The following is a 22,379-nucleotide window of genomic DNA, read 5'->3' as shown; positions in this document are numbered from 1 at the left end:
CGCGCCGCACACACCCGCAGCCAATCGCCGCCCGGCGTCGGCGTGACGGCACCACCGCGCGCCGGAGGCGTGGAACCGGGCGGGGCCAGCGTGGATGGCGCGGCGCGGGGCGGGGCGGTCCCACGTGTCGCGGGGCTGTGCTGGGCAGCGGCGACTGCACCGGCGGGAGGAGAAGGCGGGGAGCACCGGCAGCCGGGGCTGGAGACCCGCAACTCCGCCACCCTGACACGGGGCACGGGTGCCACCCGAGCCGGGCAAGTGAGGTAGCACTGCCCGGGGCTGGCGGGCTCGGCGGCACCCCAGCACGCCACGAACACCCGTGAGCACCCCTGTGTTCTCCACCCTTGGGCACACACACACGCTTCCTGCCCACCCGTGCCATTCTGCATCTACGATCCCCCAGGTCAGGCAGCTGGCACTGCCTGGCTGAGCCCCACCGGGCACCCCTGGCTGTACTCCCCGGGGAGCCCTTGGGCAACGAGTGTGCTGCCAGACGTCTCCCGCCGACCTCTTTCCAGGCTGCACTGCTGGATACGCCACAGCTGCTGCGTGTCCTGCACCCCGCAGGGTATGGGGCACCCTACAAGGGTACCTGCACTCGGGCACTCCAATCATCGCCACCCCACAGGCAGCACCCTGGGCGCCTGGTGGGTGACCTGCCAGTCCCACTTTGCCCATTCAGGTAGTGACGCAGGGTCGGGAGGTTTCAAGGTAGGGTGTGAGGCCTTCACTATGGCAGTGACCGTGGCTATGGACGCCTGCATATATGCAACCGTGTCACACCACACATCATGATGGCACGGGTCTGTGGATGACCTCGGGGTGCCTGTGGGTACCGGGGTGGGGGTGTCAGTCAGTTGCATGTATGTGTGTGTGTGTGCATGTCCCCAGGCACGTGCTGGTGCCCTGGAGTGAGCGCCGGGTACCAAAGCAGGGTGCGCTGCTGCAGCTGTGCACCATTACCACCCCACTGCGGGTGCCCAGTGCTGTGCAGTACGGGTGTGCCTTCCCCGGTGCCAAAACTTATGCCAGTACTGGTACGTATGTCAGTGTGCCAGTGCCCATTGCGGGTGCCCGGCTGTCAGCCCGATTGCTCCCCGTGCCGGTGTGGGTGCCGGTCCGAGTTCCAGTGCCGGTGCGACTCCCCGTGCGGGTGCCGGTGGGGGTGCGGGTGGCAGTGCCGGTGCAGGCACCGGTGCAGTTTCAGGTGCGGAGCTCCTCCCGTGCGCACAGCGGTCACCTTGGCGGTGGAGCGGAGCGGTGCGGTGCTACAGGGCTGGGCACCGGTGCCCCCGCTCCAGCGACCCCCCGGTCGCCGGCCTCAGCCGTCCCCTCCCGGTGTCTGCGGGCTGCACTCTGCCGGTTGCCGTGCCCGCGGCTCCATCCCTCCGGCGCGGCCCCATCCCTGCCCGGCCCCGGTCCCGGTCCCGACGGCGGCGCGGCGCCCGGTACGGGCCATGGCGGCAGCGGAGGCAGGCGGCGCTGCGGCGGCGGCGGGGGCCCGACGCGGCCCGGGCTGGGAGCGGAGCTAGGCGGGAGGCGGCCCGGGATGGCCAGGATGAACGTGGCCCTCCAGGAGCTCGGACACGCCGTGAGTGCCGGGGCAGCAGCGGGAGCCGGGCCGGGGGCGGCGGCGGAGCAAGAAGGGAGCAACGGGCGGGGACGGGGACTGGGGGCACCCGATCGGAGGGCGGGGGGGCGGTAGGGGCAGAGGAAAGCCCCGGGGCTGAAGGGCTCAAGGAGATGGAAGGGCTGGAGGGGCTGCGGGAGACAAGAGCCTCTGGGATGCGGGGGGCTGTGTGGGTCCGGGACTGGGGAAGCTGCGTGGCTGGAGGGTCCCCGTGCCCCACAGTGGGGGGAAGAAGGGGAAAGAAAGAGCCGTCAAATCCCTGCCTGTGGTTGGACAGAAGGAGCTGGGGCGGTTCAGAGGCGGCCCCACAGACCTTGCGCTGCCGAGGCATGAAGCCCACCTGGGGTACAGTGTTGCTGCTCGTAGGGTGCCCCTCAAGGCAGCATTCCTGGAAGGAACAGAGGGCCTTGTTCCTGCGGGTTTCAGCCCCACAGATTGGGCAGGAGGAGCTCCAGGAGCACATCCTCCTCGTGCCTCGAGGGTGCCAAGAGGTGCTGGGGAGAGGGTGCTGCCAGCTGGTGCCCAGGAGGATGAGGACCATCTGAGTGATGAGAGGGAGCATTGGGGGCTGTGGGGGTGCCCAGCTGGCTGAGCTTCCAAGGATGCCAAGCTGTCCCTCCCAACAGCTTGGCAGGGGGCTCCTGCCAGCTGTCAATCCCAGCCTCGCACCCTCCCACTGCAGCAGCCCTTGGTGAAGCCCCCTCCGTGTCCTGGTGGTGTGGCACTGGGCAGAGCTGGGCATGGGTCACTTGCTCTCCTTCACCCCCTACCCATCATCCTTCCTGCTCGTTCCTTGCCTCCCATACCAGCCCTGCAGGCAGTCCCGGGGCATCCACCATAGTCTGCAGCACAGAGCTGCAACCCACTCGGGTGATCACTCTGAAGCCAAAAGATGGCTCATGACCAGCAGCACTGCTGATTCTCTTCAACCAAAGCCTCCAGCTTTTTCTTCCAGCTTATCCCCTCTTCCAAAGCTGCTGGCTCAGCTCCACCACTTTGCTCTTGGCTGAATCCTTGGCAGCTCTCATGCCTGGATCGGTGCAAACAGCCCGTGCCAGGCTGCTCTGCAGGCCAGGAGGAAAGGGAACCCATCCCTGCCAACTTGCAGCTGCTGTAGTGCCCCCTCTACCCCATAGTCTCTGCCTGCATGGGCTCGGCCCTGCGCTGTGGTCACCCCTAGGGCCAGAATAGGGCGGGAGGTGCTTCCAGATGTTTCAGAACGGTGCACATCTGCATGGAAAGTTCCAGGCAGGGGAGGAGGGGTGAGACAGCAGCGCTAGGCAACGGTTGCTCGGCAACGGGGACCACGTCTCCGTGGCGATGTGGCACCTGTCGGCAGGGCTGATGCCACAGATGCCATGGCGACGCGGAGGGATGCTCGGGCGCTAGCCCCGGAGCCCCTCACCAGAAGCTCTCCCCCTGCTCCCCGGGGCCACCCGGGGCTGGGGACAACCTCTGGGGGAGGTCGAGGCACACCGAGGGGGGGCAGGGCCTGTCCCGGCCCCCCGTGCACTTGCTGAGCAGGCACCGTTCATCGCCGTAAGAGCCGGGAGGGGGGGCAGGGCGGGGGGCAGCCATCCCCACCCCTCGTCTTAGCCCACTGCCTCCCTCGGCAGATGCCCGACTACAAGCGTGCCACACTGCAGGACGACGATGGGTCAGAGCCAGCAGGGGATGGCAGCACCTCTCCCGACAGCATGGAGGTGAGGTCTGCCCCGACCCCCTCCATCCTTTCCCCCTCCATGCTCCCTGTCCCCCCTCCTCACCCTCAGCCGGAGCCTGCCTGCAGCCGAGTGAGCAGCAGTAGCAGAGCTGGGAGCCAAGCCAGCCTTGGCTGTCCCCAGGGATGTGCTGGGAGGCAGCCAAAACGCAGCAGTGTGCTTGGGCCACTGTCCTTCCTTGTGGCTGGGGGGTCACCAGCACCCACTGCCAGCTTGCTGGGGCTGGTGCCCTGGGGACCCACGGGGGGATGCCCTGGTCCCCACCTCGTCATGCTGCACGTCGTCATGCAGCTGAGCCAGGCATGGGAGTGGGGAGGGTGAAGCGGGAGGGGTGAGGTTTGGTCCCTCCGCGGTACAATGGCAGGTCCTGCTCCTGCCCAGGTGGGGTTTCGGAAGGGGCCGGGGCCGCTGCTGAGCCGCCTGGCCTCTCGCAGCCAGCTGGAGCTGGTGCTCTGCGTCATCGCCATCTTCCTGGCCCTGATGCTCGGCGTCGTTGTCGTCGCCCTGGCCATCCAGTACCGCAGAGGTAGGGAGAGGCCCTGCCAGGATGGCAGTGGCATTCTCACACCTGGGGGGAACACAGCAGGATGGGGAGGTACAGGTCAGCTCAGGGCTCCTGCTTTGGGTGCTCTGCCCATCCCTGAGTGCAGACAGGTCTTGGCCCACCTCCGTGCCTCAGTTTCCCCCGGCACATGCACACAGCCCTGGGCATGCCTTCCCTGCCAGATCCCTCTCACAGCATGTGCCTGACGGATGCCTGCGTGCGGGTGGCCAGCAAGATCCTGGAGGCCCTGGATGTGGAGACAGATCCATGCCAGGACTTCTACCAGTACTCATGTGGGGGCTGGATCAAGAGGAACCCGCTGCCCAATGGGCGGTCCAAGTGGAGCACTTTCAATAGCATCTGGGACCAGAACCAGGCCATCATGAAGCATCTCCTAGGTGGGCACCAGGGGTTCATGGAGGGGCGGTGACCTCTGGGCGCAGGCAGGCAGAGCCCTAGCATCCACGGGGCTGACCTGCAGCCTCCCGCAGAGAACACCACCTTCAACTCCAGCAGCGAGGCGGAGCGGAAGACGCAGCGGTACTACCTGTCCTGCCTCAAGGAGCAGAGGATAGAGGAGCTGGGCTCCCAGCCCCTCGTAGAGCTCATCGACAAGGTGGGGCAGCCATCCACGCGTGAGCTGAGCTCAGCCCAGCACATTTCCCACTTGGCTTTTCATGTAACTGGAGAGGGGACAGCCCTCGGGGACGGATCCTACCCCTCCTTGAGGCACTGGGTCCATCTGCTGGCAGATCGGGGGGTGGAACATCACTGGCTCCTGGAACCAGACCAGCTTCATGGAGGTACTCAAAATGGTGTCAGGCACGTACCGGGCAACCCCCTTCTTCACGGTGTACGTGGGTCCGGACTCCAAGAGTTCCAACAGCAACGTCATCCAGGTTGGTACCGTGTCATGGAGGGGCGGCGGGCACCGGGGGGGCACCGCGCTGCTCATGCTGCCCCTCTCCCCCCCTCCAGGTGGACCAGTCGGGGCTTTTCCTCCCATCCCGGGATTACTACCTGAACAAGGCCGCCAATGAGAGGGTGAGGCTGGGCGCAGGGCACACTGCAATTGGGAGAAACCCATAGCAGAGGGTGCAAGCAGTGCTGGGAGGCACCTGCACCCTGCCCATTGGGTGTCACAGTGCCCAGGGAGGTGGAATGAGCTGTGGCTAGTGCTGAGCCTGGGCTCGGGGTCCCACCAGGTCCTGGCAGCATACCTGGACTACATGGTGGAGCTGGGCACACTGCTGGGGGGGGTCCCAGAGCCCACCCGCCTCCAGATGCAGCAGGTGCTGGACTTTGAAACCCAGCTGGCCAACATCACTGTGCCCCAGGCTGAGCGGCGGGACGACGAGAAGATCTACCACAAGATGAGCATTGCAGAGCTGCAGGTGGGCACGGCACAGCGCAGCTTGGGGAACCCTCTGAGAACACAGGGGCTTGTCCAGTGGGACACCAAGGGGTCCAAGCTGCTGCCCTCCTTCCCAGGACACCCTGGGCAGCCCGATCTGTTCTGGGACATGTGCTGGGTGCTGGAATGAAGGGCTCATCCTCCTGGTCACTAGGATTTGGGGGAGCTGCCAACCCACATGGGGGAGGGTGGGGGTTTGAGAGCAGCAAGGAGCCACAATAAGGGTGCTTGGGGCAGAGAAGGGATCTGGAGTGCTGAGGGACCTTCGGACCTTCCCAGGGAGCCCAGACCCTGGCGCAGAGGCTCCCCCCACACTGGGCAGGATAGTGCGGAGCCATGCCAAGCACCTCAGTGCTGTGTCCCCACATCCACTACAGGTCCTGGCCCCCACTATCGACTGGCTGGATTACTTGTCCTACGCTCTGGCCCCGCTGGAGCTGGCAGACACGGAGCCTGTAGTGGTGTATGGGGACACCTACCTGCAGCAGGTCTCCGACCTCATCAATAGCACTGACAGGAGGTGAGGCCCCTGTGAGCAGCTGGCCAGGCCCCATTTGGGGCTGTCCCCATGGTGGGGGGATGCTGTAGGCTCACCGGTGGCTTGGAGGCTAGCGCAGTCAGCCACAGCATCGCTCTGCTCCTGCAGCACCCTAAACAACTACCTGATCTGGAACCTGGTGCAGAAGACGGCCTCCAGCCTGGACCAGCGCTTTGAGACAGCCCAGGAGAGGTTGCTGGAGACCCTCTATGGCACCAGGAAGGTAATGGACAGAGCCCCTTCTGCCCTCAGCCTGGAAGAAGTCAGAACCACCTTTGCCCCTTGGGATGCTCTGGATGCTGCAGAGGGAAGCCAGGGATCATCTTTTGGGGTGGGGGTTTAGCCACTGAGCATCTCCCCCCTGGGGAGGGGGCAGAGCTGGGCTGGGTGAAGGAGGGAAGCAGGGGAGGGGACTGGGGGTCTCACAGACCGCCATCTTGCTCCCACAGTCCTGCACACCTCGCTGGCAAACCTGCATCTCCAACACAGATGACACGCTGGGCTTTGCCCTGGGCTCTCTCTTTGTCAAAGCTACCTTCGACAAGGACAGCAAAGCTATTGTGAGGATACTTCTTCCCCTGTCCCTTCCCCATCAGCATTCATGGGAATTTCTCCCCTTCCCCACCCAAACCCCAGGGCTAGAAGGCATGGAGCAGTGAAATGGGACCCCCAGCCCTGGAAAGGTCCCACCCTGCCCACCCTGTCCCTGTCCCAGGGGCTGTGGGGACAGAGGGGCTTCATTCCCTCCCCAGGCTGAGGAAATGATCAGCGAGATCCGGGCAGCCTTTGAGGTGTCCCTGGACCACCTGGACTGGATGGATGAGGCAACCAGACAGGCTGCAAAGGAAAAGGTGAGCGCGGTGGGGGGGCAACGGGTGGGAGACCTCCCCCTGTCCTGGTAAGCCCTCGGCTCCATCTCACTGCCAGGGCCTCTCCCCACACAGGCAGATGCCATCTACGACATGATTGGCTTCCCTGACTTCATCCTGGACAACAAGGAGCTGGATGATGTCTATGATGGGGTAGGGCAGCACTCAGCTTGTGGGGAGGGGTTGCAGCCTCTCCTTATACCAAGCCCTGGCAGGGCAATGTCCTTGTTTGGCGGACCCATTTGGGATGGGGCTTTGTGTGGAGTCACCCTGGTACCAAGCGCATCCTAGCCATGGTGGGGGAAACCACCCAGTGGGCTCTTCCTCATCCCTCCTCCTCCTCACCAGTACGAGGTCTCGGAGGACTCCTTCTTCCAGAACATGCTCAACTTCTACAACTTCTCTGCTAAAGTGATGGCTGACCAGCTCCGGAAACCCCCCAACCGCGACCAGTAAGGGAGAGAGCCCGGGGGGAGCAGAGGATGTGACACTGGCAGTGCCACAGCATGGTCCCCTGCATGGCCTGGGTGGCACTGCTTCACTGCGGGAAGGCCCCCCCCGTGGGGTAGAGCAGCACTGTATGTCCCCCGGGGTGCCTCTGGCTTGTCCACAGGACAGGATCCTTTGGTCATGGGCGAGGGTAAAGGTGCCAGCCCTGGGCAGGGCAGTGGTGGGAGACAACAGAGGAGGGTAGTGGGGCAGTGGGGACACAGGACACATCCCTGCCTGCCCATGTCCCGCCTCCCTGCCCCAGGTGGAGCATGACCCCGCAGACCGTCAATGCCTACTACCTGCCCACCAAGAATGGGATCGTCTTCCCTGCTGGCATCCTGCAGGCTCCCTTCTACGCCCGCAACCACCCCAAGTGAGCCTGGCACAGGGATGGAAGCATCTCCTCAGGTGGGGGGGCATGGGCTGGATCAGGGCCAGCACTCCACAGAGCCCCGCACAGTCATGAAGCAAAGCCTTGGGAGGCTTGAGGGTCCCTCAAGGCTTTACATCCTGCAGCCAAGACAACCAGCTGTGGGGCCACTTGTGTCCCCAACAGTACTCATTCCCAGCTAGGTGCCAACTGAAGCAGAGGCTCACTGGGTCCTCTGAGCACAGATGGGGTGCCATTTGTGGAGGGGGTGCTCGGGCCATGGCAGGCTACAGTGGCATCATTCTCCTGCACTTACCTGTCTCTCTTCTGTGGCCCCACAGAGCCCTTAATTTTGGTGGCATCGGTGTGGTGATGGGACACGAGCTGACCCACGCTTTCGATGACCAAGGTGAGAGCCCATGGGCAGTGCTGGCTCCAACCCCCATCACCTTCCTGCCCCCCCCCCCCCCCCCCCGACATGGGGGGGGTGACACGGGCTCACGGGGGTTCTGCTTTGCCATCCATTGCATCATGCGTGCTCTTGCCCTCCTGGCCCCCGCTTCTATCATCCTGTCTCCCCAGGTGGCACCCGCCGATACCTCCCCCAGGTTTCTCTGTGCAGCTTTCGCTCCATCCGCTTGGTGAGGACATGGTGTCTGCAGCCCCCCTCATCCTCCTCCCTGAGGGGTGCAGGACACGTCCCTCTCACATCCGCTCTGCTCTGTGCTGAGATGGGGTCAACGGGGGAATTTGGGGTGACAAATCTGGCTTGGGACAGTGGGGATACACCAGGGGATGGCTGGGGACCCGAGCACAGGCTGAGCTCCAGCCAGAGCCCACGCAGAGCAGGAACAGTGGGGAGCTTATCTCCCCTGGGCGTGGACCCAAGGTGCCAGGTCTCCCAGTGTCTGCTTGGGCTGTCTACTCTGCTTCAGGACCCCCTGCGGCTGGGGCTTTGCAGAGGACCAGTGTCCCCTGGTCTCACCCATGGGATGATCCCACAGGACGGGAGTACGACAAGGAGGGCAACCTGCGGCCGTGGTGGCAGAACTCCTCCCTGGAGGCCTTCAAGAACCGCACGGCGTGCATAACGGAGCAGTACAGCCGCTACACCGTCCACCGTGAGAAGGTCAATGGCCGGCAGACGCTGGGCGAGAACATTGCCGACAACGGCGGGCTCAAGGCAGCCTACAATGTGAGTGTCACTGTCCTGAGAGGATGCGGACCCCTGTGTCTGTCCGTCCCTCCCTGAGGATTCAGGGCATCTCTCCCATAGGCGTACAAATCCTGGCTGCAGAAGAACGGGGAGGAGAAGCGCCTGCCAGCCCTGGAGCTCACCAACCACCAGCTCTTCTTTGTGGGCTTCGCGCAGGTAGGGCAGAGCCCGATGGTGGGTTCCCTATCCTTCCCCTGCCCCTCAGAGCCCCCCCCGCAGCCCCCCATTAATCCTGCCCATCCCTGAGGCTGCTCCCGCTCCGTCAGGTGTGGTGTTCCGTCCGAACACCCGAGAGCTCCCACGAAGGGCTGGTGACCGACCCCCACAGCCCTGACAAGTACCGCGTCATCGGCACCCTCAGCAACTCCAGAGACTTTGTCGAACATTTCGGCTGCCCCCTGGGCTCCCCCATGAACCCCGGCAAGCACTGTGAGGTGTGGTAGGGACGGGGAGGGTGCTGGGGACAGAGGAGACGATGCTCTGCTGTGTGTGTGTCCCCCCGCCCTCGCTGGCTGCCGGCAGTGGCCCACAGGCAGAGAGCGGGGCCACTCCCCGAGTCATCCTCCATCGTGGTCTCCCCCGTGCACACACCGCGCGCCTCTCCGCCCCATCTCTGCTCCCCTCCCCAGCACACACCGGGCACCCACCGCAGCCCCATCCACAGCCTGGAGCCGGGCATGGCCGGCAGAGAAGCCGCAGCGCCCCCAAAACGCAGCTCTGCCCCCAACCCTGATGTGCTAGAGATGGGCACAGTGCAGCCCCCCCAGTGCCACGTTCACCCCGTGCGGGCAGGCAGAGGGGTCCCAGGGAGAGCATTAGAGCCGAGTCCCCCCCGACCTGCCGGAGATGGAGGCTTGGGGCCACCCGACTCCGCTCTTCCCCCATCCCCTCCCGATCCGCCTTGGCTTCCCCATCCACCTCTGCTGGGATCAGCGGGCGGCAGCGGGGACTCTGGTGCCTTCCGCTGTGGGTGGCTGTTGCTGAGTTTATTTGACGATTAAAAGCAGTTTCCACTTACTCTGGCGGCTGCGCGTCCTTCGCGGTGCCGGTGCGGGAGGAGAGGTGGGCTCTGGAGCAGGGGGGTGACTCAAAAGCCGGGAAACGAGAGGGAGATGTAACATCCCGAGGGAGGGGAGCGGGAGATGAGACATCCGAGGGATCAAGGGATGGAAGCAGGAGATGAGCTGTCTTGAGGGGCAGAAAGAGGGGGGCAGGCGTGCGGGGAAGGCGGCGGCAGCCGCAGAGCTGACCCTCAGCCCTGCCCCGAGACGGCTGCGGATCACCGAGGGCAGGAGCCAGGCTGGAACAGCCCCACAGCCCCGTTGGGAAGGGAACGCTGGTGTAAAGAGCAGCCACAGGGACCCATTGCCCCTAGGCGGTGGGGCACGGCTGACATCCTGCGCTGAGGCCCGGCCCTGCACCGCGGTCCTTCCCTGAGCGCTGGAACCCCACAAACCCGCGGGGAGCATGGCCACGGGGGTTCGCAAGGGCCGCCAGGAATTGTAGTCCTGCGCACAGCCCGACGGGAGCTGTAGTTCGGCGCGAGGGTCGCTGGGAGCTGTAGTTTCAAGCACGGCTCACCCCGCCGCCGGGCCTCGGGGACCGCACTGCATTTCCCAGCAGGCAGCGCGGCGGGCCGGGGTCTGGGCCTGGACGCCTCGGGGGCTGCGAGGGGTAGCGCGGCCGGGCCGGCGTGAGCGGCTGCGGCGAGGCCGGGTCGGGGGTCTGGGATAGGGCCGGGTGCTGGGCTGGAACTGGGGGTGTCCGACCTAGGTGGCACCCTGGGTGCAGGGCCTAGGCTGGCTCACGGGGGCTGGGCCCCGGCCCGACCCTGGGTGCAGGGCAAAAAGGGCGCCTCTGGAACCCGACTGGGCTAGGTGTTCTGCTTCGGGCCGGGGCTGCCGAGCTCCTGTGGGTGCTGGAGCTGAATTATCTCCAGCCGGGCCCAGGGACAGGCTTGGCCCTAGGGCAGGAGTGCCTTGGGGACGGGGGCAGTGGGGCGTCCCTGCGCTGGGGACAGGGACGCTGGGACTTCCCTGCCCCTGTGCCTTGCCCTGCCGTCCAGCCAACACTCTCACCTTGCAGGCGTGCTGCCCGAGCCTGGCACCATGGATGCGCCACTCATTACACCCGGGGAGCTGCTATGTCTGGGCTCCAGCCTCGCCTTCTCCGGCCTCTTCTACTACCTCTACAGGAAGAAAACCAGAGTCGTGGCACGCATACAGGTAGCCCTGTCTCTCAGATGCTCTCAGCCCCCACTGTCGTGCCGCCCAGAGCCTTTGATTTGGGTGCACCTCACTGATGACTGCAGCCTGCTGCATCTTCTACTGATGTCACGATGCCTAGGACCAAGCAGGTCACATCCTGCCAGAGATCCCCACAAAGCCATGTATGACCCACCTGCCAGCCCGTCTGGCCCTGCCCAGGTTCACTCTCAGTCTCTGCTCTTGTAGGAGGCTCCAAAGCTCCAGGTTGATGATGATTTACCAGCATTGGTGTCTGCGGCTGATGGGAGGTGCCTGCCTTACGTTGCTCTGGAAGGTAAGGAGACCCTGTGGCCCCACACTGGGGACAAAAGCTGGGCTGTCCTTTAACCTTAATGCATTCCTCGGTCCTTAGGCATAGTGCTGCCAGCCAAGGCTGCACTGACAAGCCATTACCATGAGAGGTTGCAGGGTGTGATCCAGAAGCTGCTTCTGAAAGAGCATCGGCTGGTCTGGAACAGCTTGGCCCGGAGCTGGTGAGCAATGGGAAGGGACAGCAGGGGGGCAGGCTTGTATTGGTGGGCCCAGACCCCCATACTCTGGGGCCACCGGCAAGGCACAAATTGGCTTGGTTAAAGGCTGTAGTCCCTACCCTTGGCTCTGCCCCAGGAGTCCAGAGTTCCTCCATATTGTCCACATCCCCATGCTGTGCTCTCTGCTTGCAGGAGTGAGAGCGAGCGGGTGCTCTCAGAGCAGGTCTACACTGTCCCCTTCTTGCTGGCCTCGCCGGACACTGAGGCAGTGACACAGGTGAGCGTGGAGAGCCCACTCCGAGCCATCTGCCTGCCACTGGAAGTGGTGTACGAGAGGTTCCAGCAGCCAGCCCACGGCTTCCGTGACCTGCTGGGGCAGTACTTGAGTGGGGAGAAGCCGAAGGGCATCCTGGAGACGGAGGAGCTGCTGCGCGTGGGAGCTGGGCTGACGGGCATTGGGGAGCTGGCCCTGCACCCTGATGGCTCCCTGCACCTCCAGCCACCATCCCATGGGGGCGACTATTTCCTGTGCCTGGGGGACTGGCAGACCGTGCTGGAGGAGCTGGAGTCTGCCAGCGGGCTCTGGAAGGGGGCGGCTGTGCTGTGTGTCGCGGCAGGCCTGGCCATCCTGCTGCACGCCCTGTGCCGTGCCTTCCGCCGCGCCCGCCTTAGGCAGCAGCGTGAGGACAAGGAGCTGGACAGCGAGGAGGCCGGGGACGGGGGGCTCGAGGACTCCTGTGTCATCTGCCTGTCACGACCCCGCGAGTGCGTCCTCTTGGGCTGTGGCCACATCTGCTGCTGCTTCCGCTGCTTCCAGGCCTTGCCTGCCCGCCTCTGCCCCATCTGCCGGGGGCCTATTGACCGCGTGGTGCCCCTCTACCAGGCCTGAGAACATCTGGGGGACAGCCAGAGATTGTTAACACAAAGCGAAGGAAGCTTGGGGCCTGCAGTAATCTCAGCTGTCCCCTTGTGTGCAGTTGTGTGATTCCTGTTGGGAGAGAGGGGTCCTGGTGTGCCTCCCCCTGTCTTTTTGAGAGCGTGGGGAGTTAGAGCCTCCTCATGATCCCTTTTTTTTCCAGAAGCCCCTGCCCCCCCAGCGTGAAGGCTTGGGGAGAATATGCTTGGTGCCTGAGCTGAGGAGCCAAGTCCCCTGCCCCATGCTGGGGTGCCCTTTTCCCAGCCGTGACCGCTCCAAAGCCATGTGGGACTTTTGTGTTTCTTGTGTGTGGCTTTATGCGGAGCATGGCAGGGGCAAGACAAGGGCTGGTGGGACACAGTGGAGTGACAGAGACCCAATTCCCTCTGCGTCACACTTTGGTGCCACCATTGTGCTCCCTGCCCCACATGCCTACAGCCACTGCTCAGACCATGCCCAGCACCCAGGGACTGGCAGCAATTAAGTGTGCCCTTTCACCATCTGCAGTGCCATTCAGGGAGGGAGAGTGTCCGTCCACCGTCTCTGCAGAGTCCCCACTCTCCTCTGGAGCCGGGGCACAGCCATAGGGCACCCCAGAGCCTGCCCATGCCTCTGGCCCCTGAGCACCCCACTTCCTGCCTGCCTCCTGGCCAGGACCGAGTGCAGGCACAGCTTGTGGTGGTGTGTGGAGTGATAAAGACAAGGAATGGAGCTTGGCCTCACCTCCTCCTTTGCACCATCGAGTGGGGGCCTGGAGGGACGTGCCAAGAGCCAAGGCTCTCCCTGGGGGGGGGGAGGGAAAGGAAGGGAGAAGGGACAAGCCAGTGCCATCACCTCCATCCCCAACCAAGGGCTGGCCCCAGCGCACTAACCAGTGGTGGGCAGGGGACCCGCAGCTGGACTGCATCACCTCGGGATACAGCCCCAGAGGTGGGTGAAAAAGAGGACTGTTGCCAAGGCAATCGTGCTCCTCTGGTCTCCATGGCAACTGCTCCCTGGACTGCTCCCCATCACTGCCTGGCTGCAGTTGCCCAGGCAACCCACGGGCTCTCCTGGCTCCTGCAGCTTTGGGGCACCCAGAATTTACCTGGGGGGGCGGGGAGAGGGGAACAGGGCAGCACTAGCAGCCAGGCAGCAGTGTTGGGGTAACAGGGGATGATGCCCCTTCCCATGGCAGGGGCCCCCATTGCTGCCAGTTTGGGGCAGGGAGCATGCTTGGTGCAAAGATTCCTCTGTGGTGTTGCCCCCATAGCTTGCAGCCAGTGATGATGCCCTGGAGCACCCAGCGAAACCTGGAACCCATGTGCATTTCTGGGATGGGGGGGGGTGTGTGGCTCCCTTCCTCCACCCCACCCAGTGTCTCAGCTCAGCTTCTTCCCCATGCCAGCATGGCGAGTGCCACACTGCAAAGTGAGCAGTGGGGCCCGGGTGTTCCCCCCCCTTCCGGAACCGGGCACCCCCCCGCAGCAAGGAGGGATTTCGGGAAGGAGGTAAATACCAGATGGGCGAGGGCCGGGCTGCCAGGAACACGCTCCCTGTGTGCCAAGAGCTGCTGGCGCGCGTGGGCTTGGGGGGGGCGGCGGGTGCCCGTGCTCCAGAGACTGCTCACCTCGTTCCCCGGGGCCCTGCAGCCACCCGGGGACAGGGACACCCAGAAAGGGATCCACAGCCACCCGCTGCCCTCTGTCCATAGGAGGGCCACAGTTGCCCAGGGAACACATCCCTGCGCACAGGGAGGGTACCACCCCACGCTGGGTACAGCCCTACCCCACACCCCTCGGGGGACCCTGCCACCCCGGGGGAGCCACGAGCCCTGCGGTGGCCTGGACCTGGCTGAGCAGCCCTGCCTGGCGCGGAGCTGGGCGGCAGCGTGACTCAACCGCTCAGCTCAGCGACAGCCAAAAACTGGCCGTGCCAAACCGCCCGGCACAGGGGCTGTCCGGCCGTGCCGCAGCCCGCACCCCCGCCGAACCTGCTGTCCATCGTCCCCCAGGGTCTTCTGGTCTGGAGCAGAGAGCTCGCAGTCCTGCACTGAGCCCTGCCCAGCCTCCGTCCCCACCATGCAGGGCCCAAGAGGGACCCACGCACCCTCCAGGGTGCCCGTGTGTGCCAGCCCATGGGCATGGCCCCATCCACACCCCCAGGGCTGCCAGCCCACTGCCGCCTGTCTCCCTGTCTGTTGTCATGGTGACCGAGATGTGGCGACAGACGAGGATGGAGCCTCACGCCCCAGCAGGGCTGTTTGGGTCTGGGCAGGGAACCCTCCCCAAAGTCCCTGCCCCAGGCAGAGAGCTGAGAGTGCTCCACCTGCTCAGGTGCAGCCCTGGCATCACCGGGACTGCAGCTGTGCCCTGGGCAGCTCGTGTGAGGGACGGGGACAGTGACATCCCCCTTCCACCTGCCCCAACTTAGCGATTGGATTCCACTCGGGAGCGCCCGCTTCCCGAAGCCAGGCTGCCCACCAAGGCAGACAAACTCATCTCACTAGTGACAACCTGCTGGCTGGCTGCTCTGCAAAGGTTCAAGCCCTTCTCCCTGGGAAAGGAAGGCACTGTCCCTCCAAGAGAGGGCTTTTTTGGCCTCATTTTCCCACATCACCAGCTATGGGGAGGGACAGCCCAGGGTGAGGAGCACACTACTCTTGCATGCTTGCCCTGGGCTGACCCACAGCCACCAAGCACGATACCTGTCCCCTGTGCCCCACCACCTCCTCACTATGGTGACTAGGGCCACCACAACCATCAGCAGGCTTGGCCATCCCCACCACATGCATGCAGTTTGGCTGCGCATCTCCACTCACCCAAAACGCCCGTATAAGGGAGCTGCCCTACAGCAGCACAGCAGCACCTCCATCTGGGCTTCGGCTACTGAAAGCCAGCAGCAGCAGCAGCCAAGGATGGACACAACCCTGCCCTTGTCGATGACCTTTGCCAGTGTCCCACATCAGGCTGAGGACGGGTGCTCTGGGAGCACAGCAGTGCTGGCAGTGGGGAGCTGGCACTTTGTAAGGCCCCTGGACCATGGCCGCCACTGCTGTGGAGCAGAAGTGCCACTTCACGTTTCTTGGCAGGGCTGGAAGCAGCACAGATGGAGGCACCTGAGACGGGCCTCCAGGCATGCCTCTGCAGCCACCAGCCCCGTGGCATTAGCAGTGATGGCATTGGTGAGCTCCCAGACCTGTAGCAGAGAAAGCCCCAGGTCTGGTGGCTGATGCCTCCTACCTCATCTAAGCCCCCTGTGGTCCAGCCGCTGCCTGCCAGGTCACTTGACTCCATCCGTGCCAGGCCTCTGGGACCACCCGCCACTCCTATTCAGTCCAGCTCCAGCTGCCTGGGGGTCCCTGCAGAGCCAGGGCAGAACATGCTCCACCACACATTTCTCCACTCTGAAACCACTAGAAGCACCAGTGACTGCAGGGAAACCCCTCACCTCCATCACAGCACCCAGAGCTGTCACCCAAATACCCACCAAGGGTGCAGGGCTCAGGGGCAGCATCCAGCTGTGGGGATGGGTCATAGCAGGCACCAGTGGGCTCCCAGAGCATCACCTCAGGCCAGACAATGTAGCACCATCTCTATCACCAGCCCCACTGTGGCTAGGAGCCTGGCTGCTTGCCCCCTGCCTGGCCCCATACCCACCACACTGGTCATGGCCAGCCCCCAGCCCTTGCATTACCTCAAGGTGTTCCAGCTCTTGGGCTGTGGCCCAGCTCTAAGGAGCCAGGGCGGGAAGAACTACCAGTTTCCCACTGCCACAGCCCCTGGAGCTGGCTTTGTGTTGGACAAAAGTCTGCAAAGGAAGCGAGAAAGGAGATTACGTGGCTGCTAAAAGGCGGATAATGAAGGTGGGATGAGAGCCAGGGAAGGAGGGCGCTCAGTCTGGCTCACCATGAGGGGTGAGGGTGGGGTCCCTCCTGCACCCCCACCACATTCAGGTCCCTGGTGCCTTTGCCCCTCCCAGGGGTGACCGGCAGCACCCATGGGGAGACAGAGACTGGAGATGTCCCAAAGAGATGCGGTGCCTGGAGGCATAGTGCTGCCCTGTCCCACTACAGCCCAGCTGTGCTGGCATGAATCCAGCCTTCCTCCTGTGTGGAGGACCTTCCCACCCCCCCAAGCCCCAGCCAGCCACACAGAGCTCCCCTAGTCCCATAGCCAAGCCAGGGTGCTCCCGGGGTGCAAGGCACTGTGCAGGTATAGGTGTGAGGGAAGCGGGGCCGTTCCCAGGGTGAGCCCTCTCAAGCCTTTCCCAGGAGCCTGCCAGGCTGGAAGCCCTCCCGGTGCACAGCACCAGCCCTGCTCACATCCCACACAGCCCATCTGCTCCTGTTCCCGCTCATCCCCGGCCCCGTGCGGGCCACGGCTTGCCTGTCCCTGCCCACGGCAGCGGCACGTGGGCCTGGCAGCGGGGAAAGCAGGGCACATCTCAGCGTGGGCCTCTCGCCTATTTTCCCAGGCGCTTTTCGCGGGAGCAGAAGCCGTTACATGAAAAAGTTCAAGCTGGCTCCCCAGCAAAGGCAGGAATAAAGGCACTCATTGCCTTGTCAGGAGAACAAGCACTGCTGCCCCATCCCTCCCCATCTCTGCTTTGGGAGGGGATGGCGGGGAGCAGCATTCTGCAGAGCAGGGTACAAAGGGAAAGGCATGGCTGAGCTTTCCCAGAATAGATGTACCTGCCCTTTTGCACGGACCAGCCCAGCTGATGCTCTTCTGCAGCACGTTTCAACAGGATCGCAGGCCATGGAAGACATGGACCACAGGGCTGTCTGTAAAAATCCCACTCTTTCTCCCTTGAAACACCCAGAGGTGGATTCTCGTGAGGCTGGTACTTGCCATTCCCACACAAGGGTCTGGCTTTTCCACCACCCAGCACAGTCAGGTGAGCAGTGGGGCCTGAATGCAAGGGAGCATCAGGAACAGAGCTGCCCCATGACAGGATGGCCCACTCCAACCAGCCACTGCCACTGGCATCACTCCAAGTCCAGGGGCCATCCAGATCCAGATACCAGAGCTGCGCCCACAGCTCAGACAAGAAGCAGCAGCCCCAGTCTAAGCTTAAATAGCCCCCTAGCCCCAGGTGACCCTGATGGAGGATCCCAGGTGAGGCTGCTCAGGGGCACCAATGCCAATTAGTGCAACCACTGTCCTGGCAGCAGGAAATGCAGTCAGAAAGGGCCAGTGTGGATCTGGGGTAGGGATGTGCAAAGGGGACACAAATAGGGCTTTGGGGGGACACTGAGGCTACTTGTGTGGCTCTCTCCTTGATGGTCCATGGCAAGTCCCCCATGGGGGATGACCCTTCCCTCTGTCCACAGAGAACCTCCAGGGAACGGGTAACCCATGGGGCAAGAGGTATCCCAGGGCATGGTCCCCATCTGGGTCACACTCAACAGCACCTGCAGAATCACACCTGTGTGCCCCCCCCAGTCCTGCAAGCACATGGAAAGGGCAAATGTGTACAAACACGCACACGCATGTGCAGGGGGCTACATGTGGGGGACAAGGGGACTGGAAAGGGCTGGAGCTGGTGTGGCTCCAAGGGAGGGCCCCAAAACTGGGAAGTCTGTGAGAGGGAATGCTGGCTGGGTGCTGGGCAAGAGGCACCCGTGGGGACAACCTGTCTGGGGAGACACCGGGTGGGAGCTGGCCAGGAGGTTCTGGGGGGCTTGAGCCTGCTGGGCTGCTGGAGGAGGGCTGGGGGTGTAAAAGGACTGAAGCATGGTGCTGCGGGGTCTGTTTGACATCACCTCGGTGTGCTCGGGTAGGGCCTGGCTGTGCTTGGTGGTCCCCAGCCTGTCTGACCTGGCTGTGCCAAGGGATCCCCGCTCCACAAGGGCACCCCGTGGTTAGGGGCACCCCCGGGTTGGGGCAACCGCCGCCGCAAGGCTGTGAGGGAGGGACGGTCATGCGCTGGGCACGGGGCAGGGGCTGCGGACGGGGCGGGAAGGGGTGTCCCCATCCCGACCGGGCGGGCACCGGGCACCAGTCGCGGGGGTCCCCGTCCCCGTTCCTGTCCGGCCGGGCCGGACCGCGGCGCTCCGGAGCCGCCCCCCGCCGGGGGGGTCCCCGCTCCCCCCGGATGCATGACTTCATCCTTCCGCCCGGGTTTCCTCCCCGCCGCCGCCGCCGCCGCCGCAGACCGGCTCCCGGCTCGGCGCGGCGCGGCTCGGCCCGCTCGGCCCCGCCATGTCGCAGGTGCTGCCCTACGGCGAGGACAAGGTGGGCCGCTACGGCGCCGAGCCCGAGGCAGGGGAGCTGCCCTTCAGCTGCCGCCTGCAGGACACCAACGCCTTCTTCGGGGGCAACCAGGGCAAGCGGCCCCCCAAGCTGGGACAGATCGGCCGCGCCAAGAGAGGTACCGCCCGACCCCCGCCTCTGCCCCCCCCCCGACCCCCGCCTCAGCCCCCACGGTAGCCCCGGAGCTGCCCCACGGCGTCCCCGGGACCCCCGCGTCTGCCCTGCAGCATCCCCGGCACCCCTGGCACTGGCTCTTGCATCCCCAGCGCTGCCCCACAGCATCCCTGCTACCCCCGTATCTGTCCTTGCATCCTCGGCTCTGCCCCGGGACCCCCGGATCTGTACTGCAGCATCGCCGGCGCTGCCCCCTGGCATCCTCGGCACTGGCCCTTGCATCCCCAGCGCCGCCCCACAGCATCCCCGGGACCCCCGATTCTGCCCTCGCATCCCCAGCATCCCCAGCACTGTCTAGTGCATCCCTGTCACCCCCGGCATCGCCCCACGGCATCCCCGGGAGCCCCAATTCTGCCCTTGTGTTCCCGGCTTTGCCCCACGGCATCCCCCGGATTTGCTCTGCAGCATCCTCGGCACTGCCCCACAGCATCTCCGGTACTCCCGGCACTGGCTCTTACATCCCCAGCACTGCCCCACAGCATTCCTGGGATTCCTAGCTCTGCCTTGCATCCCCAGCCCTGTCCTCTGGGTACCCCTGACACTGCCCCACAGCATTCCCGGCACTACCCCCCAGTATCCCTAGCACTGTCCCCGGCATCCCAAAATCTCCAGCTCTGCCCCACATCATCCCTGGCATTGCCCCCCGGCATCCCTGGGACCTCCAGCTCTGCAAATGGCACCCAGCATCACTCCAAAACCTCAGCAGCTTAAGACAGTAGCGCTGTCCCCCCCAGCGCTGCCCCACACCCCTGGCAGGCTGGGGCTCCCCCCGAGACTACCCTGCAGCATCCCTGGGGCTGCCCCTGGGGCTGTCCCAAAGCATCCCTGGGGCTGCCCCCCTGCATCCCTGGGGCTGCCCCCAGCATTTCCGTGAGTGCCCCCCGGGACCCCCTGGAACTGCTCCTCAACATCCCTGGGATTGTCCCCACATCCCCCTGGACTGTTTCCCCCCCTTCCCTATAAACACACCCCCCCCCCCCCCTCACCAGGAACTGCCCCTCCAGCTCCATCACCCTCTCTCCCTCCACATTTCCGCCTGCCGCAGAGACCCCCACCAGCAGCTGCCGGTGATGCTGATCAACAAACACCACCTCCCCCCCCCCGGTTTACTGTCACCCCAGGACTCCATGAGCCTGTGTGTGTGTCCTGCTCCTCCCCCCCCACACCCGTTTTACTCCCTGCCGCAGAGACCCCCTTCAGCAGCTCCTCTGCTTCTATTAGAACCCAAATAAACGGCCCCACTTCCCCTGCACCCTGATCTGCCACCATCGATCCTCCCCGATGCCTTACGGACCCCGAGAATGGCCCCTGAATTCCCTGCAGCCCCCACTCCACCTGCTTGGGGGGACGTCTATAGGAAAACACCACTCTTTGAGCTGCAGGGGCAAAAGGGGAGGGCAACAGATCTCCCCCCAGCATAAATGCACCTCAGTCCTGAGTCAGGGGAGCCACTGCCTGCTCCACCTGCCCCCCTTTGGGATGGTGGTTCTGGGTCTAGCAACCCCCCGGGGTTGATGGGGGGGACAGATCTCCCTCCCTGGTGATGGGGGGCTATGGCTGTTCCCCAGTGATGCTGGTGTTGGGGGGGTGTCTGGCCAATTCACCCCCAGGGTGGTGATGGGGAGGGTGGCTGACCACCCCGATAACGATGGGGGGAGGTTCTGTCCTCCACTCCCGAGGGTGATGGTGCTGTGGGAGATCTGCCCAACCAGTGATGTTGGTTTGGGGGGAGAGGGGGTGTCTGTGTAGCCCCTTGACACTGATGCTGATGAGGGATCTGTCCAGCCTCCCACTGGGGGAAGAGGGGGGACGACCCAGCGAGTGATGCTGAGGGGGATCTGTCTGGAGGGTGATTCTGACAGGGGGCTGTCCAGCCCCTCATGGTGACAGCAATGTTAGGGGTCCGTGTAGGCTGCCATGCTGATGAGGGTTGGGGTCCTGCCTGGCTCCCCCGACAGTGATGCCAATGGTGGGGGGGTGTCCTGTGTAGTGGGTGATGCTGGCAGGGGTCTGGCTGTCCCCCTCGCCGATCTAGCGTGGCCCCCCCCACTGGGTCATTACCCATTCCAGTCCTGTTGCTCTCATCAGCGCCTGCCGCAGAGAGGGGGGAAGGGTCCTTCCTGGTCTGTTCCTGCTCCCCCTTCCCAAACCGTTCATCCAGAGGCGGCCGCCTGGCTGCGGAGGGGCTGCCCAATCCAAACCTGGCAGGAGAAGGGGGACACCCCCCCATCCCCACTGCACCCACCTGAACCCCTTGGCCCTGCTCCCCAACATTTCTGGGCGCATCTGGAGCCCTCCTAGGGTGGCGAGAGGGGCGAGAGCCGGGGTGTGGGGCGAGAGCCAGGTCCGCGTCCCCTCGCCCACGAGCCCCCCGCCTGTCCCCGCAGTGGTGATCGAGGATGACCGGATAGACGAGGTGCTCAAGGGCATGACGGAGAAGTCGCCGCCGGGGGTGTAAGCCGGGACCCGCCGCCAGGACCCGCCGGCCGTGCCCCGCTCCCAGCCCGCCCGGCCCCGCATGCTGGCTGCACCGCCGACGAGGAGGGGGAGGCCGAGCCAGTGCCCCCCCTCCCCCGGCCCGGGAGGGGGGCTCTGCGGCCAACACCAACCCCCCCCAGCCATGCACTTTACCCCTCCCCCGGGAGAGGGACGACCCGCCGAGCCCCCCGCCCTGGGCAAAGACAGTCCCCCTCTCCCCGGGGGTGCGGGGGTTCCAGCCCCCCCGCTCCGCGGCGCGGCCCCCCCACCCCGGGGCGGACCCGGCCCCACGAGCGGAGGGGGGAGCGCTGCTGTCCAGAGACATTTTTTGCTCCATCGTTTTTTGCATGAGCTTGGTGGCCCGGGCGCCCGGTGCAGGGGCCGAGGGTCAGCCCTACCACTCCGGCACGCTTCTTTTTAAACAGAAACTCCTCATATTTGTATTTTTATATTCGAATATTTGTTAAAAACGATCTGCTGACGTTGAGATGTCGAAGTAACCGCACCGAGAAAACAAACACGCAAACGAGAAAAAAAAAAAAAACAAACACAAAAAATACAAAAAAAAAAAGGTTCATATTTTTTTCCATAAGAAAAAAAAAGACAAAAAAAGAAGAAGAAACCGAGGGGAGGGGGGAAACGAAGGGGGCGAGAGTGATGGAGGGAGCATGAGGAAAGCCAAAGGCGTGGGGAGGAGCGCGGGGACCCCCGGCCCGAGCCCCGGCAGCGGGACAGCACCACCAGCCACCGCAGTGCCCTCCCGGAGCACCGGGCAGAGCCCACCGGGGCAGCGGCGGGTGCCGGCCCCTCGCCGAGTGCGGGGGGAGTGGGGAGGGGAGGGACCGGCCCGAGTCGTTGTTTTTAATTTTGTACTTTAATTTAATTTTATTTTTTAAGAGGCTTCTCGGGGGTCTGATGTGCATGAGGAACTCGCCATCTCTTTCAATAACCTGCGAGTGGCATTTATGGAGACTACAACGCAAAAAAGAAAACCAACCCCACAACACAGCGAAAAAATCCCAAACAAAAACCAAAACCGAGAAA

General features: G+C 64.2%; 3 protein-coding genes across 4 annotated transcripts; all 3 read left to right on the top strand.

The window, feature by feature from the left end:
• Positions 1-1,549: 1,549 nt before the first annotated feature.
• ECE2 (endothelin converting enzyme 2) lies at positions 1,550-9,237 on the top strand (the record flags this gene model as incomplete). The annotated part of the gene is made up of 19 exons (XM_080623390.1): positions 1,550-1,591; positions 3,247-3,333; positions 3,733-3,877; positions 4,078-4,293; positions 4,387-4,511; positions 4,648-4,794; positions 4,874-4,939; positions 5,101-5,289; positions 5,687-5,829; positions 5,956-6,070; positions 6,297-6,407; positions 6,600-6,698; positions 6,792-6,869; positions 7,065-7,168; positions 7,471-7,581; positions 7,920-7,987; positions 8,583-8,773; positions 8,855-8,950; positions 9,061-9,237. The coding sequence occupies 19 exons, from the start codon at positions 1,550-1,552 to the stop codon at positions 9,235-9,237; spliced, it is 2,310 nt and encodes a 769-aa protein (XP_080479516.1).
• Positions 9,238-10,391: 1,154 nt separating this feature from the next.
• Positions 10,392-13,061, top strand: LOC308223836 (mitochondrial ubiquitin ligase activator of nfkb 1-A-like). Of its 2 annotated transcripts, none has more exons than XM_080623302.1 (5): positions 10,392-10,510; positions 10,880-11,019; positions 11,248-11,335; positions 11,414-11,534; positions 11,724-13,061. In XM_080623302.1, the coding sequence occupies exons 2-5, from the start codon at positions 10,903-10,905 to the stop codon at positions 12,418-12,420; spliced, it is 1,023 nt and encodes a 340-aa protein (XP_080479428.1). In that variant the 5' UTR covers positions 10,392-10,510; positions 10,880-10,902; the 3' UTR covers positions 12,421-13,061. The 2 variants fall into 2 exon arrangements, with proteins under 2 accessions (XP_080479428.1, XP_080479429.1); XM_080623303.1 differs by having other exon boundaries at positions 10,427-10,468.
• Positions 13,062-18,632: 5,571 nt separating this feature from the next.
• On the top strand, positions 18,633-21,539 carry CAMK2N2 (calcium/calmodulin dependent protein kinase II inhibitor 2; the record flags this gene model as incomplete). The annotated part of the gene is made up of 2 exons (XM_080623191.1): positions 18,633-18,801; positions 21,245-21,539. The coding sequence occupies 2 exons, from the start codon at positions 18,633-18,635 to the stop codon at positions 21,313-21,315; spliced, it is 240 nt and encodes a 79-aa protein (XP_080479317.1). The 3' UTR covers positions 21,316-21,539.
• Positions 21,540-22,379: the final 840 nt, after the last annotated feature.

This window comes from Psittacula echo (genome assembly GCF_963264785.1).
Source record: "Psittacula echo genome assembly, chromosome: 7".
Lineage (NCBI taxonomy): Eukaryota > Metazoa > Chordata > Aves > Psittaciformes > Psittacidae > Psittacula > Psittacula echo.
The sequence above is the reverse complement of the archived record's forward strand: the minus strand, read 5'-3'. Positions and strand labels throughout refer to the sequence as shown.

Coding starts and splice junctions, on each gene's coding strand:
- LOC308223836 (XM_080623302.1), top strand. CDS start 10,903: ATGGATGCGCCACTCATTACACCCGGGGAGCTGCTATGTCTGGGCTCC. Junction 11,020..11,247: donor GAGTCGTGGCACGCATACAG/GTAGCCCTGTCT, acceptor CTGCTCTTGTAG/GAGGCTCCAAAGCTCCAGGT. Junction 11,336..11,413: donor GCCTTACGTTGCTCTGGAAG/GTAAGGAGACCC, acceptor CTCGGTCCTTAG/GCATAGTGCTGCCAGCCAAG.